This window comes from Lepidochelys kempii, chromosome 6 (genome assembly GCF_965140285.1).
Source record: "Lepidochelys kempii isolate rLepKem1 chromosome 6, rLepKem1.hap1, whole genome shotgun sequence".
Lineage (NCBI taxonomy): Eukaryota > Metazoa > Chordata > Testudines > Cheloniidae > Lepidochelys > Lepidochelys kempii.
The window spans coordinates 43,160,698-43,176,377 of NC_136385.1; the positions used below are offsets into that span (position 1 = coordinate 43,160,698).

The 15,680-nt window shown below is 38.6% G+C and overlaps 1 protein-coding gene across 3 annotated transcripts in view; it reads left to right on the plus strand.

Annotated features, from left to right (window-relative positions):
- Positions 1–15,680, plus strand: part of DCDC1 (doublecortin domain containing 1) — a 420,018-nt gene that overhangs the window by 96,265 nt on the left and 308,073 nt on the right. For all 3 annotated transcript variants that reach the window (XM_073347762.2, XM_073347767.2, XM_073347768.1), the window contains exon 8: positions 12,819–12,985. In XM_073347762.2, coding sequence (XP_073203863.1) covers positions 12,819–12,985 — 167 coding nt within the window. The remainder of the gene's footprint in view (positions 1–12,818; positions 12,986–15,680) is intronic.

A 15,680-nucleotide genomic window follows, 5' to 3' on the forward strand; every position in this document is an offset into this window, starting at 1 on the left:
TTTTGCATAACTAAGTTATTCAGAAGTGAGCTCCATACCTATCCCAACTGTTCCTGGGGAGGAATGCAGAACTTCATTCAGAGTGATGGAAGGGTGGGAAAGAAAGGCACAAACCCTTCCTTAGCTTCCTCCCTGACACTTCCCAAGCCTATTTTTCAGTTGGGGAGAGCTTTATAGTCTCCTCAAAAGACTAGCATGGGTGTGGTCTCCCCCAGAGAGCGCTGCCGCTGCTGGAGAGGACTGGTGAATCCTTCTCACACAATAGTAGGCTTACAGGGAGAGTAGGTCATGGGTTTACCTAGTTCAGAAAACTATCAGACAAGCATCTGAACATTAGAGCCTTTGCCTGAATCAAAATTTTGAACCAGTGGAGGTTTCTTCAGTGCTAAAAATGTGTTCAGTCATTTATTAGGTAAAAAAGGAAGACAGCTCTTTTAAAATGCGATCTGAAAAAAGCAGTTTCTTCCTCAGTCAAGATTACTTGCAGTAGCCTGCCAGAGAAGTCAGCACAAGTTGGGTATGAAATATTCAAGAAAATTAAAACTTTTACAGGGGTTAGCCTGCTATAAGTTTGTATTGTAGTTATTTTCAGTTAGAATAAATGTTAATCAAATAAGAGATCTGAACAATCTTAGATAGATAGTAGACTAAACATCTATGTACTGCATCATCATACATCTATTGCTGTATTTTAACATATATCTATATAATCACACACACTACATATATGCAATACACTCCACTCAACTTCATTTACTATAATGATGTGTGACAAATTTGGACAAGAGAGGGCTGTAAACAGATTGACACTTTAAAAATGAGAACAGATATTGTTAGATTCAGTTATGAATACAATACAAAACATCTTCCAACATTTTGATTTTAAATCTTTTTAATATCTTAACTTTTAAATGAGAATATAACTACTATAATAATTTTATATGTATTATTTTTGGTGCTTGAATTTTGTGCTTTAAAAGGTATGAGTTTAAGGCTGTTTTTTAACTTGGTTGTCTTTAACATTAACATCTTTTTAAGTACTACCGTGATATAAGTATTCACAAGAACAGGTAAAAAATTGTAAGTATGTAATTATAGTGATTCATTTATTCAAAGGTAAACTGGTACATGCTATGTTAAGTTAGGTAGCTTTTACTAATTGTTATAGAGCTACTGAAGCTGGTGATCATGTTTCACTTTAAATCGATATAAGTAATCAGGGATGGTTAGATGATACACAAAGTGTAGTGAGGCTTTTGTAACAATTAAAAATGGTGAGCCTTGTAGGAAGGTTGGTAAAGACACATTATCTTCCATGTTATCAGAAGATACTGTAACACGATTACTCTCTTGCAGGCCATTATAAGTTGTCACTTTTGGTTGCTGTTGGCTTTTATTTACAGTGGTCCCATGTGCTACTTGTTTGCAAAGTCACAAGTCATGTGATAGTGACTAGCAAAATGTGTCGCCATTGCACAGGAATGGACTGAGAAGCTAACTGAAGGCTTGTGTAGCTCTTTTTCTTTGCCTTGAGGCCTAATTCAATACAATAGAATTTTTAAAAAATAATGTGTTATAGTATTGAATACCTAACAAGCACTTCTTTGAGTTCAGGGTAGTTGGAATTACTTGATATTGTGATGGTATCAGCAATTACTGACATGAGAGGAGGGTTGAATATTTCAGTCCCAGACTATTTTTACTTTTATATAGCAAGTTATTTAAATACATTAATTTTGTACATTGACCTGTTATACCCTCTGCTGTTTTTTTTAAAAAAAGTGCAGGGTGGTGGAAGTCGAAAGAGGCATAAAGTGTATTGGAAAACTACCAAAATGTCCCCTGCAAATGGACCCTATTCAGAATCAGTAAGCGTATGATGAGTGAAGTGGTTTTGAATATCGCCTTTAGATTCCATGCTGTTACAAGGCCAGCCCCGAACATGGCAACTCTTATTTCTACACACAGTACCTCTTCACTCTCAATTTAACCCAAAAATCTGATGAACCCATTACTCCATACTTGATTTCATGGAACAAGGAGTAGATATAGTTACAAATGATCAATCACAAGCCGTGAACCAAAGCAGCAAGGCATTAACAATTCACACCATTTCGGTCCACTTGCTCAAGCAGAAGATGTGCCAGCATATTTAATGCACAGCTACTTCATTCAGTTTAAGAAAAGACGTGACTCGTGCTGCATTTTAGAAACTAAAGGTACTTCATAGTTTTCATGCCTACTAACTATTGAGTTTCAGAATGGAATGCACCCATATCTAAACAATTAACATAACCAGTTGTGCAGTAACAGTCCCAGAGAGACAAGTTCATAAATTATATTTTACTCAGTTTAAAATAAAGAATAACCTACAAACTGTTTTCCCCTAATAAAGCCAAGTTCTATCAGATTGTTTTGTACAAATCAACATCTTGTTCAGCAGTATGGTAACAGTGTAGACCCCACAGGCATATGCCGTCAATTTAATGGGATCACTGAAAAAGCAAAGCAGCTGTGAAAGATTGCTTTAAGTACAGCAATCGTGTGCTTGTCATTCTGTTCAATGGTGGAAAAATCCAAATTCGGATAGGCATCAGTATTTAAGAAAATGACTGCTAAAACATCTCTCATAAGTACCTTAGGGACAATAAGATTTGACATATAGCATGTAAACAAAAATACACAGCAGCTGTTAGATTAGTTTTGTTTGAGTAAAAATACAGTGACATAATTTAAACAACATAGCAAACTGTGTGCTCTCCATCATTCAGTCTCCCTCTGCAGACCATGCTTTTGGATAGTGTATGCCAGTTGCTTTGGGACTCAGAGCTGTATAACTGTTACTAAAAATAGGGGGGAAATGCAGTCAAGCACATGTGTGCATTAGCACCAACTCAACTCAAACTGCGCACACACACACACACACACACACACACACTCTGCAAAATATACTGTTCAGCTCCTTTGAGAAAGTCTTTGTTGGTATCTAAGGAGCTTCATGGTGAATTTTTTCTCTCCATATGTCAGTCATATTGAAAGCTTTTTGTCTAACAGTTTTAAAAAAAAATCTGATGATGAGATAATTCTTATTGTTCTGCTACCGTTACTTGTGGCAAAATTAAAAAATGATTGCAGTATTATACGATATACCCTAAAATAATATGTCCTGGAATACAGTACAGAATTAGGTCGATGTAAGGCAGCTAACCCTGTAAGTGTCTACAATAAAATGCAACTCCCACCATTGTAACTCGCCCACTATACCACCTTAATAGCTCCACCTCCACAAGAGGCGTGGTGCTTACGTCGATGTAGTTAGGTCGACGCAGCGTCAGTGTAGACACTGCGTTACTTACATTGACTGTTGCTGCCTTTCAGAGGTCATCCCACAATGCCCCACACTGACAGATAAATTGGTGCCAGTTCTCCTGGTGAAGACACGCACTACCGACACAAGGAGTGCAGTGTGGACATGCAAAAGCAGTTTAATTACTACAGTGACTGTAAGTTGACGTAACTTATGTTGACTCAACATTGTAGTATAGACTTGCCCTATCAGAAAAATCTGGCAATAATACTGAGATATCTACACTAATTGAGAACTCCTGGAGTTCTCAGTTCTTCAATTAGGGGGGAAAAAGTCCATTACCAGATGTCTGTGTCCCCATTCTCTGGCAAAACTGCTGTCTATTGTGTGTTGGTATCCTATTTTTTCCAGATTTCATCTTGTTCCATTACTCTATTTCATCATCATTTGCACTACCACCTCTTGCAGCATGTTTAAAAAAATACACCAAGAACAGAGAAATAAGCCGCTTTTGCCTCATATTAGTCACACTGGAAGGCTTTCACGTTACATTCCATGCGTTATGTTATTACCTTTATTGACTTTAAGTCCCTGGGTTTTAGAGGTAATATATTTTTAGTCTGTTTTCTTAGAATCAGTGCAAAAGTACTATCTTCTTCAAGAAGTTCACCTTCTGTCCAGATATGTCAAACCCATGAAAAAAATGCAGACATTGGGCTTGTTTTTGGCTTAATTGGCTTGTGAGTTGCTTCTTGGCTAGTTTTTGGCTTTTATCTTGTTGCTTGTTGCAGCTTGTTGCTTTTTTTAATCAGCTCCCGGCAAGCAAGGGCAAGAGGGGCAAGCAGGGGCAAGGGGGAGGAGAGAGTCAGGGGTGCACATAGAGGGTTGGGGTTCTTAGGGATTGGCTTGTTTTGGCCTTGTTTTGAAATGGGATTAGCTTGATTTTTGGCTTATTGTGAAAGTTGGGGTGCTTGTTTACTGCGTGAAAGTTGGCAACTGTGCTTCTGTCATATGATATAACTCAACCCACCAGGTCAGTAAGGGACAGATTTTACTTCTAATATTTCTTAACACTTAAAAAAGTATTTAACCTAGTGACCTTAGTGAAGGAGCAAAACAATTTCTTCTTCTGTTCACTTTCTCCTTCCCCATGGCTGAAGATCTGGGGAGTAATATTGCCACATAGGTGAGGTACAGCAGCGGTGGAATGATTAGGAAAGAAAGTACATAGATATGTGCTAATGCTTTCTTCTTAAAGTTCTGCATATAGCATGATTGGAAAAGTTGAAAGAGAGATGAAAGGGGAAAGGGATTTCATCAGTCCCTTTAAAAATCCTTTTCAACCTCCACACTGCATTTTTTACATAAATTATCTTCCTTCCCGTAAGCACTAATTTCCTTCTTGGTTCATTTCATTTTCTAAACACGATATTCCATTTGTCTCATTTTATCATTCACTCTCAAGCATTCAAAATATCTCACAGAGTGGCTCTAAATCTATGACACTTGTTCATCATGCCCACGTGTATCTGTACCTCCAAATTAGCTGATTCATATTGTTTCCCGGGGCTGGCCTTTGTCTTCCTTTACCAAGGTGAACACACAGTCATTGAGTTTCATGATCCATAAAGAAAGATCATACTTAAAGGTTAACCTTTGAACTGGGATTATTAGTGTTCTCTTGATTTTAATAAGTGCCCTGCTTCCAGTAGAGAGAATTCAGAATATTGAAGCAGGGCACTTATTAAAATCAAGAGAACAGATTAGATTAGATTGAATAGATTATACAGCACTTCAGAAAAGGTTCTAAAATCTCTGGTAAATTTGCTTGAGTGCTCTGTTTGCTTCATTTTGCAGCCTGTGGTCTGCACAGAGCTCTTAATTCCATAGAAATGTATGAAAGTTCAATATTAATTTCTACTGCTCTTCAGGAGGTCAGTGGTTCAGACCTTCTTCTTCACTGTATTTTACATAATGCACCGAGGAGGATAGAAATCCTTAGAACTGTATCAAGAAGAAATAGTTTTCAGTGTGTGGCCACTCATCAAAGAATGTCTTATGGCCCTGTGTCTGGGTGACTCAGACAATCAATTATAACAATGTCAGTTACCAGAACTGAGATCAACACAAATGACCGCACGGCACTTTAAGTGGGGGGAATGTTGTCTGGGCTTGCCAAAGGAAGGTATCAGTGCTTTATGGCGGTTGGGGTGGCATGGGAAGGAGGTCAGAAACTGCTTCAAAAAAAGTGGGTGGTGGTCAGTTTTGTGGTGCTGACTCGCCCACAGGGGATATAAGGTGCAGAAGGCTTTAAAGGTGCAAGCCTTACGTGTGGGAAGACTTTTCTCCATGCAGCAGGCAAGGCAGCACCCACCCTCCCTCCCCTAGAGGTGTGAATATCAGGTTTGGTTAGGACCTGCTGTGGGCACTGCGTTAGTCGCTCCTTTTTACGGGGGCTGGGAAGCAATTTTCCGCTCACCACCATATTGGCTTCGGTGGAGTGAGTTTTTTTCGCCTTTCCCACAGTGGGTGTCAGGGTGGACCTTTTCTGGTGAGGAGAAAAGATGGTTAGGCTATATGTTGCAACTTATTTTGTAAGTGTGAGGCAGATGTCTAGTGCAGGTACTCCATAGGGAAGGCATCCAGTGACCAGATTGATGGCCTGATAAAGGACTTAAAAGGAGGTGCTGGTTAAAGGAACGGACCGGCGTGTGTGTGTTGGGGACTCCTATAATTGCAGTAATATGGCAAGGAGCCAATCCCCCTTTCTTATAGCCCACCTTAACCCTCTTACAAGGTGGGGGGGAATGGATGGTAAGTTCCAAGCCATGGGTTGGCTTGGGGACCTGGATGGAAAATGGGGGGCTGGTAGAAGCCCCACATAGTTATTTGGATAAACTTGGAGTTGCATGCACTGTACACTTTTATCTGCTGGGTAGTCCCAGACATCAAATAATAAAATTTCAGCCTGATTAAATCCATATCAAGTGTCTCCTGTCCTCTTTTTGTATAGCTAGGCAATGTATGTTATGTCACACCATTTTTGAAAGGATCTTTGACCAGTGATGAATTTTTCAGCTATAGAGCTAAGAATTCCTGATAGAACCTTCATAAACCAGAAGCTCAATAGCACCAAAACTGATGAACCTAAAGAATTAAAAAAAAAAAAAAGGAGTACTTGTGGCACCTTAGAGACTAACCAATTTATTTGAGCATAAGCTTTCGTGAGCTACAGCTCACTTCATTGGAGCTGTAGCTCACGAAAGCTTATGCTCAAATAAATTGGTTAGTCTCTAAGGTGCCACAAGTACTCCTTTTCTTTTTGCGAATACAGACTAACACGGCTGTTACTCTGAAACCTAAAGAATTTTTATTTATTTGTTTGTTTTGATGTCGGTACAATCTTTTCCTGGCATATTCATATAACACTTAATTGTTCCAAATTTCTTCCCCGCTTCCCATATAAACTATTTTGCACAGAGATTTCTTTTTGTACTTTTATGGTTGCTCTTTTGTGCCTCTGGAACAGAGGGGTGGGCAGACTTTTTGGCCTGAGGGTTACATTGGGGTATGGAAATTGTATGGCAGGCCATGAATGCTCACAAAATTGGGGATACGGGTACAGGAGGGGGTGAGGGCTCCGGCTGGGGTGTGTGGCCAGACATGAGGAGTTCAGGGTGCAGGAGGGGGCTCCGGGTTGGGGTACAGTGGGGTGAGGGCTCTGGGATGGGGAAACAGACATCTGGTAATGGACTTTTTTGGGGGTGCAGGAGTGGGCTCCAGGCTGGGACTGAGGGGTTCGGAGGGCAGGAGGAGGATTAGGGCTGGGAATACAGGGGAGGGGTGTGAGGGTTCCTCCTGGGGGAGCGGGCTCTGGGGTGGGGCCAGGGATGAGGAGTTTGGGGTACAGGAGGATGCTCTGGGTTGGGACCAATGGGTTTGGAGGGCGGACGGGGAATGAGAGCTGGGGCAGGCTATTGGGGCATAGGATGGGGGTAAGGGCTCTGGCTGGGGGTAAGGGCTCTGGGTTGGGGCTGGGGAAGAGGGGCTTGGGATACAAGAGGGGGCTGTAGGCTGGGAATGAGGGATTTGGAGGGCGGGAGGGGGATCAGGGCTGGCAGGGGATTGGGGCACAGGACGGGGCTGAGGAGTGCAGGCTCAAGGCGGCGCTTACTGCAAGCAGCTCCCAGAAGCATGTCCCCGCTCCAGCTCCAAGGTGCGGCCAGGTGGCTTTGCGCACTGTTCTGTTTGCAGACGCCACCCCTGCAGCTCTCATTGGCTGGGAACCATGGCCAAAGGGAGCTGAGGGGGCAGCGCCTGCAGGTGGGGTGGCATCTACAGCTGCCTGGCCACGCCTCCGTGTACTACATAGGAGCCAGAGGGGGGTCGAGCTGGAAGGGGGTCATGCCCGCTGCTTCCTGGGAGCTGCATGGAGTTGGGCAAGCCCCCAACCCCACTCCCCGGCTGGAGCGCTGTATCAGGGCACTCCCAACCCTGCTCCTCAGCGGGAGTGGAGGGCTGGATAAAATGGTCTGACGGGCCAGATGTGGCCTGGGGGCCGTTATTTGCCCACCCCTGCTCTGGAATATTTTCTTTTATTTCAGTAGAGAAATAAATAAAGTTATTACTTTTAAAACATGGAAAAATACACACTTGTATAAGGCTGAAAATCTAGAGAGAAAATAGTTAAAAAGTCAATCTTGACCAGTTTGTAGTGTTGTTATAGCCATGTTGGTCCCAGGATATTAGAGAGAGAAGATGGATGAGGTAATATCTTGTACTGGATCAACTTCTGTTGGTGAAAGAGACAAGCTTTCGAGGTACACAGACCTGAAGAAGAGCTCCATGTTGCTGAAAAGCTTGTCTCTTTTGCCAACAGAATCTTGGCAAGGAATATCTGGTCACAGATGTTTATGAAAATGAGTAATACAATTAGTACAGTATGTACTGTGTTTTTTATTTTGATATGAAATTATTGGGCCAGATCCTCAACTTGAGTAAATTGCTGTATCTCCATTGAAGCCAATAGAGCTTTGATAGTTTACGTGCTGATGATCTACCCTGTTTTGTTTTAGTATGCCCCTAATTTTCCAATTCTGTTGCACTACAGATTTTACATTGATGATATACTATTTCATTGTAGAAGTTGTCCAGGGGGGAGTGGACATTCTTGACGCATTGGAAAAGAACAGTGGAGGATTTTTGTTTTCAGGAAGGTGAAGAAGGTGTTTTCAGAATTTGGTATCCAAGAGTCAGGTGTTACCTTGGTACTGGGGGCTTCCTCATTCCAGCAATTCTTGATAGCTGCCAGCTACCCTACTACTGTCCCCTCAGTATCTACTACTACCTTCAATAGTGATGCATAAGCACATTAGTGCTATATTTCTGTTAAAGTTGTCAGCAGTGAAATAGTTAATATTTATAATGTTGTAATTAGCCTTCAGAGTTAACATCTAGTTTCAGTACACGAGGCATTTCACACACTTCTCTTACAGTTTGTCTGTTTGCGGACTCAGAAAAACAACATGGCATCAGTTTACATTCAGTTCAGATTTGGAATTTTTTTCTTTGTAACCACAGGACTGAAAGCATTGTGTGAAATTCTGGTCCTTTGAAGTCAATTTCAGAATTTCAGTGGGGCCAAGATTTAATCCTTAATGTTTATAAATGAAAGCTTAGATTTTACCACACAATTCTGTGACAAATTCCACAGCAGCAGGAAAACACTTGTTTTATAAACTAAAAATTTAAATCTGCAGATATGTTATTACTTTTCAAAAATGCAATTTACTATAAACATGCTGCTGTTTCAAGTACTCTTTTCGGCCATGTAGTAGCACCTCCTCCCCTTGGTCTATTATGCCACACTGCAACTGTGGCTCTACCTCTGTTTCCTTCTTATTTCCAACAACACTCCTACCTTCCCTCAGGGAGGCCCTGTAAAGTGTCAGTCTCTAATCCAAACAACATAAAATAATTTTCCACTCCTCCTGGGCTACTCTTCTGCCCCACTCACTCATAGAGTGCTCACCCTCCAGACTTTCTCCCTACAGGCCTGGTTCCTGCCAGAGCTGCTGATCCTCAGGGCTTCTTCCCTGGTGCCCTTCCCCTAGTCTTATTCCAAGTCTATCTCCAAGCCATTTCCTGGGGAGGGGTGGGGCGGGGGTGTTGGCCTTTTCCTGGAGTAGCCACATGAGCCGCCTCCTCTCATGCTGCCCTTTCCCTTCCAGACCAATCACATGAGACAGCCTCCCTTCTGTAGCTCCCCTCCCCAACTGAGTTCTTCCAGCCCTTTATTGAAATCACCCAACTCTTCCCCTATTGAGTCTGATAACTGAATTGAGCCACCTGGGTCCCAGCAAATCAGTATTAGCTGGTGCGGTGACTGATCTGTCATAGGCGAGGATAAGCCCAGCTATTTTTAACAGCCAGCCAGCCAGCCAGCCTGTCACAGGCTATATCTCTTTTTATCAAACAGGGTCATATGACCCTGTTTTTTCAGAAATTCTGGGAAATTCTTGATTCTCTGGGAACATCTAATTTTTTATTTTTAGTTTTATTGAATTTTCACATTGGCTTTACATATTTATTTAAATTATTTGTATTACCTCTGAGGTGTCTGGCAGCTAAATGTCAAGGAAATATATCCTACATTTTATACCATATATAGAATAATTTTAAAATTTTTAAATACATTAATCCATAAGGTCTGAATTCAGGAAAGCACTTAATGTACATGTTCCACTTTAAGCATGTGCTTAGGCACTGTCCTAAGTAAGAATGCTGTTCTGCATTTGGACCCAAATATGTTGCTTTTATCAGTCACCCCTTTGATGAAATGCCTGACATAAAATCATATTATTATTATTTTATTTATTATTATTGCTTGTGGTGCCACTCAGAATGTTCTAGGAACTGTACAAACACAAAATAAGACATGAGCCCTACCTCAAAGTACTTACACTCTAAAAAACCAAAAAAGACAAAACTGATAGAGAGATTGAGGACAGGGGAAATGGGAACAACAAACAAGTGAAGTAGTGAATGACCACATCCTGATAAAGCAAATGTGTTTATATATAAATCATCATCTCCATGTGAGAAGGGCCAGCTTCTGTCAGTGTCTTGGCTTAAGTAAGTATCTGCCAGCCACCATAAGTCAAGTATGTGTGTGTATAATTATAACAGTATTATCCTTTAAGATGATCACTAGTTTTAAATACAAGGACTGTGGACATAGGCTCTTCCCCACAGCATCAAGTTCAACTCTCTTGGGTGAAATCTTGCCCCATTTAGGTCAAAGGGAATATTGCCATTGATTTCAATAGAGTCAGGATGCTCTTTTTAATGCCTTTATGGTCCTGCAGATTTTTTCCCGTCTCTACTTTGCCTCATTTATCTTATAACATTGTCTCCCATTCTCTTGTCTTTGTCATTGATGCCAGTTTACACACGCACAATGTGTGTATTATTTTTTAAATTAATAACTTTACATTTAAATATTAGATTTACCCTACGAGCCTGATGTTATAGGTCCTGGTTAAGCAAGGTGCTTAAGTATGTGCTTAACTTTAAGCCCATGAGTAGTCCCACTGATTTAAATGAAACTACTCATGCATTTTAATTTATGCATGTGCTAATCTACCTTGCTGAATGGGGGCCATAGTTTCTTGTAGACATGATAGCAGAACTGGAACTTCAGGAGAGGTTTCATTAAGGAGATTGTAGTGGCCTTGCAGACCAGCTTGGGGCATTATGAGGCATGGAAGTAGTAGGTCCAGAGATATTTGTTGAAGAAGCAGTCAAACAGTATTTTGAGGCTTGTGGTGTTGGAGAATGGAGAATTGCATGAATAGAGGATGCCTAAGATTAGTGACCGGATGATAAGACAATACTGTGATACTGTTTTAAGTCATATGACTTTGTCTCAGCCATGTGGCTTGTTTGGCAGTCTAAGAGTATCATAAAAATATATGTTTTCTTTTAAAAAAAAAAAAAGTAACATACTCTGTAAAAAAAAAAAATAAACAAAATTCTATGGCGTTCTATTTTTGCCCACACGATGTGCTGAGTACACTTAAAAATACATTTATTTTAGCAAAAGTAAATATCTAATCTACCATCTGCTCATCTAATTATTGTTCTCTGCATCTAGTGTTAACTTAAGTCTGTGTGTTGTGTCCCTACATTTACTTTAAAGTGACCAACTATGTGGGAACTGTCTTCTGATAGTTTCTTTACTAAAGGCTCAGTTCAGCCAAAAATGATCACCAAAGAGGCTCTGCACGGTTTTGCAGTTAAGTTGAACAGCTTTTGAGTCCAATTGTGAGTCAATTTACAGAATGTCATACTAGCCTCCTGGTCTGCATAAAATATGTGAAGTATCCAGTGATATGTACTCATTGTCTTTGTTGACTACGCATGCAGCCCTTCCTTAGTATTCAACTGCCTGTGAGGTTACTACAGACATATAAATATGTCACATATATATGCACAATGTGGTCTTGAAATGACCACATACTAACTAGAGCTAAAACTAAGTATTTCCTTTTATTTGCATGTGTTCACAAGTGTGCTTTATATTTGTATTTATTTATTTGTCAATTTTCTTCCACAACCTAGAAAGAGCAGAAATGTCTTTTATATTTTATATCCCTAAATAGTCAAGTGCCATGTTAGTTTACTATATATTTAAGAAAGGTCTCTGTTGTTTACACAGTTCAGTAAAATCCAAAATATCTGTCAAATGCATGTGTCTAAATAAAGCCTGCAGCCAAAATGTGCTTGCCTTGTTTGTCACATATATTGGCATAAGGTCTCTGAAAATAGAATGCATTAAACCTTTTAGAATGGTTTTGCATTCCAAAAATAGCAAGAAAAATCTTGTAGAGTTATTGCCATGAGTCCATTTGTATATATCTTTTCGTTTGATTTTTCCCCTCATTTTTTAAACAGCCACACTGAGCAGTTTTTTGTTTTGTTTTTTTTTTGTTTTTTTAAAGTTGGTTGCTTAAGCAGTGGCAATGAAAAGGTTATTGTAAAATTGCTTATGAGCGTGTTGATTATATTTTATGAATAACATGAGGTATAATATGTTAGGTATATATAAGCTCCTCAACAGGGAACTATATATAGAAACAACATGGATCTTACAATTTTATCAGGACAATGCAAGTAGATTTCAGCAAGGTTGGTTCCAACTCATCTGTGATAAATGAGAAGATAAGGCAATCAGTGCACACCATGACACTCTGTACAGCTAGTTAGGCACACTTCAGAACTATTCAGGTGTGCTCACAAAGCTTGTGAGTCTTACATGGGGGGGTGTCTCAATATAAATACATCCTTCATGGTGGCCACTAGTAATGCAGGAGTTGCTTTTCCAAGACTTAACCCAGGTCAGATATAAATAATAGATGTTAAGAGTTAGTTCTGATGTTGGGGCTGCATTTCAGGCTGTGTATTTTCAGTTGGGTCAAAAGAATGTATTTTCCCTTTTTTTCTTGTATAGTTCCTCTGCTTGACAAATGCCTGCAAAATTCCATCACACCTTTGCGTGGACCTGTTTGGGTCTCTAAGGGAGAAGGTTTCAGCCCCTCAGGAGCAAAGATGTATATCCATGGAGTTCTTTTGGCCTTACACCAACGATTAAAGTCTGCAAAAAACTATTGCAAACAGGTGAGTTTGTCCCACTCTTTAAAAGTCTGCTTCTTTTTTTGTTTTGTTTTCATTTTAAAATGTACTAGTTGTGTAAAGGCAATGATTGGCATTGTGTCATAAAGAAGTGTGACAAGTATTGCATGAGCTCCAGTACCCGTTAGGGAAATGCTTCTCCTATAATCTCAAAGCCAACAATAATGGAGCTAATTGTATCTGTCTTTCGGTGTGGGATGTCATATGTCTCCTCTTTTCTTGCTGCACACTGTGCATAGCTGAGACATTCCTTATGTGGAAATCCTATAAAGGCAGTCATTTTGCATAGGAAAATTAAAAGCTTGTTCTGCACATTGAATATTAAAAATTGTCTCATATTTTTTCACACAAGGCTAATCAAAATAAAGGCCATAGTTGAAATATTTTTGAGTAAAAAATAGCTAAACATAACTGGAGTTACATTCTCAAAAATAAAATGAACTTGCTATCTTTAGGATAGACAATAGGCTTTTATTGACAATTCATGCACAGTTAAATAAATATATCAGAAATACATTTTTATTTGCATAAGTAACAGCAGATTATAGGATGTATTACTTGATTTGTTATAGTTTGACTACGAGACCTAGTTAGTACATGTTTGCTTTATCTGCATATTTATATACTTGTTATATACTATATGCAGATATATTTATGACTTTTTAGTCTAAAGGTATTGTATTTTAATTAACTTGAATAAAAAATAGAATTTCTAGGCTTGTTAAAAATAACTAAGTCTGACATCTTTTGATTTATAAATATGAAAGTAATCAAATTTTTAAAAGTTAGTTGAATGATTTATGAAAATAGCAAGTATGCAGATTTGCCAGGAAAAGTAATAATTATACATTAAACCGCCATCTAGGAAACTCGGATTCAAAAGTGATCAGAGGCCCCAGAGTTAAGAATGAATGCATCAACCAGATTATGCTATCAGTCTGTGTGGGAAGGGGGAGGGGAGGTGGAAATGGGGTGTCAGTCTCACTGTTTATACAGCACCTCCTGCTGTCAGATCCATAAGGAGAAATGAGCATTGACTTTGGAAGAGACTGTTCCTATGTTGAGCTAATGGTGGTCAACAACAAGAAATCAAGAAAATAGAAACAGGCAGAAAGGCTAAACATCGGCTTGTTTCATGACTCATTTTAGCAGCATAGTAAAAAAAAAATACAATGATCATGTTTAAATTTTCTATTGATGTTTCTCACGTATAAGACAATGCTGGCTCTCATGAATGGTACAGAAAAGCAAAATATTACATGTAGTACAGTGTCCTAACTGATAAGAAAATAATTACTGAATCTTTTTCAAAAATACACATGAAAATCTATCAAATATGATTCATTAAAATATTTAACAGTTATGTTAATCTGCAAAATAAATTAACACTCCACAAATGGTCAGCATTTTGGGGGGGGGACTGAATCACAAAGTGGCCTATAATAAAAACGATGTGAAAGACTTTTGTCGGTTGCTTTTTGTGCTCCTATAAAGAAAATATAATAAATTTCCAGTAATTTAACTTAGATTAATCGTTTCTCTGGTGTTGCCCAAAAGTATGGGTTTGAAAAGGGAGTTTAAATAGCAGAAAAATAACACTTTTATTAAAGTTTGAAACCACCTTTGAAAACAAATTCACCTAGATTCAGAAAGAACATTTGGACATGTGTTCATATTATCAAATGCCTGGGGGAGATATATATATATATATATATATATATAAGATTCATATAATATAAGGTTACAATTAGGAGTATAAATATGCCAGTTGTTAGTTCACAAAAATTCTGTAATAGCAGAAGATTATTTTTATAGGCATTTTAAAATAGTGTTTTAAGTATTAAAAGTAAAACAAGAAAGTTAAGTATTTTGGAAATATTACAATAATGTTAAGAAACATTAAGTTAATGTAAGACTTTCAAAAGTAAATAGTTTGTGGTATCTGGTATTATAGCAGCATAAACAAAAATAAAAAAGATAGCAGAAATGCATTTTTATTTTTTTTCCCTTCAATTTTACCAATCATTTTCAAGGTGAAATTTTATTAGCATTGAACATAGTTGAAATCATATGCAGAGTACTGTGAGTATTAAAGCATACAGCATATTATTTTGAAATATCAGTTTGTTTGTGGCTACGTTTACATATGTTGTCCATAATTTATAAATAAGTTAAAAATTTAAAAAGATGTAGATTATAATATAAATAAGCAAGGTTAAAATACATAGTAATATAAAGCTAGGAAATTGAGTCATGTATCCCTTCAATTTTAGCTGCTTTACTTCACCCTACCTCATTGTCAAGGAATGACATTTGAAAACTATCAACTCTTCTAAAAAAGGAATGCAGGGGGCACAGCCCTCACTTCTTCATCCTGTTGTGTCTAGGCAGACTAGCAGTACAACTCTATGATGTGAAACATGTTCAGTTTTCAAATCACTGTATATCTAGACATTACTTGACAATCTTAACTGAATTTTCTATTTATCTCTGTTATTTTGAGATTTGTGTTATATTTGTGTTTTATGCTATCTTTTATTTAAATAAATAAAGAACGAATGAAGAAAAATTATGGAAAACCCCTTTGATCTGGTAATACTCTGCTGGGACAACCTGCTTTGTTGAAATAATGAGATTAAATAGCTCTCGGAAGTATTAGTAGCTCAATAGCAATATAATT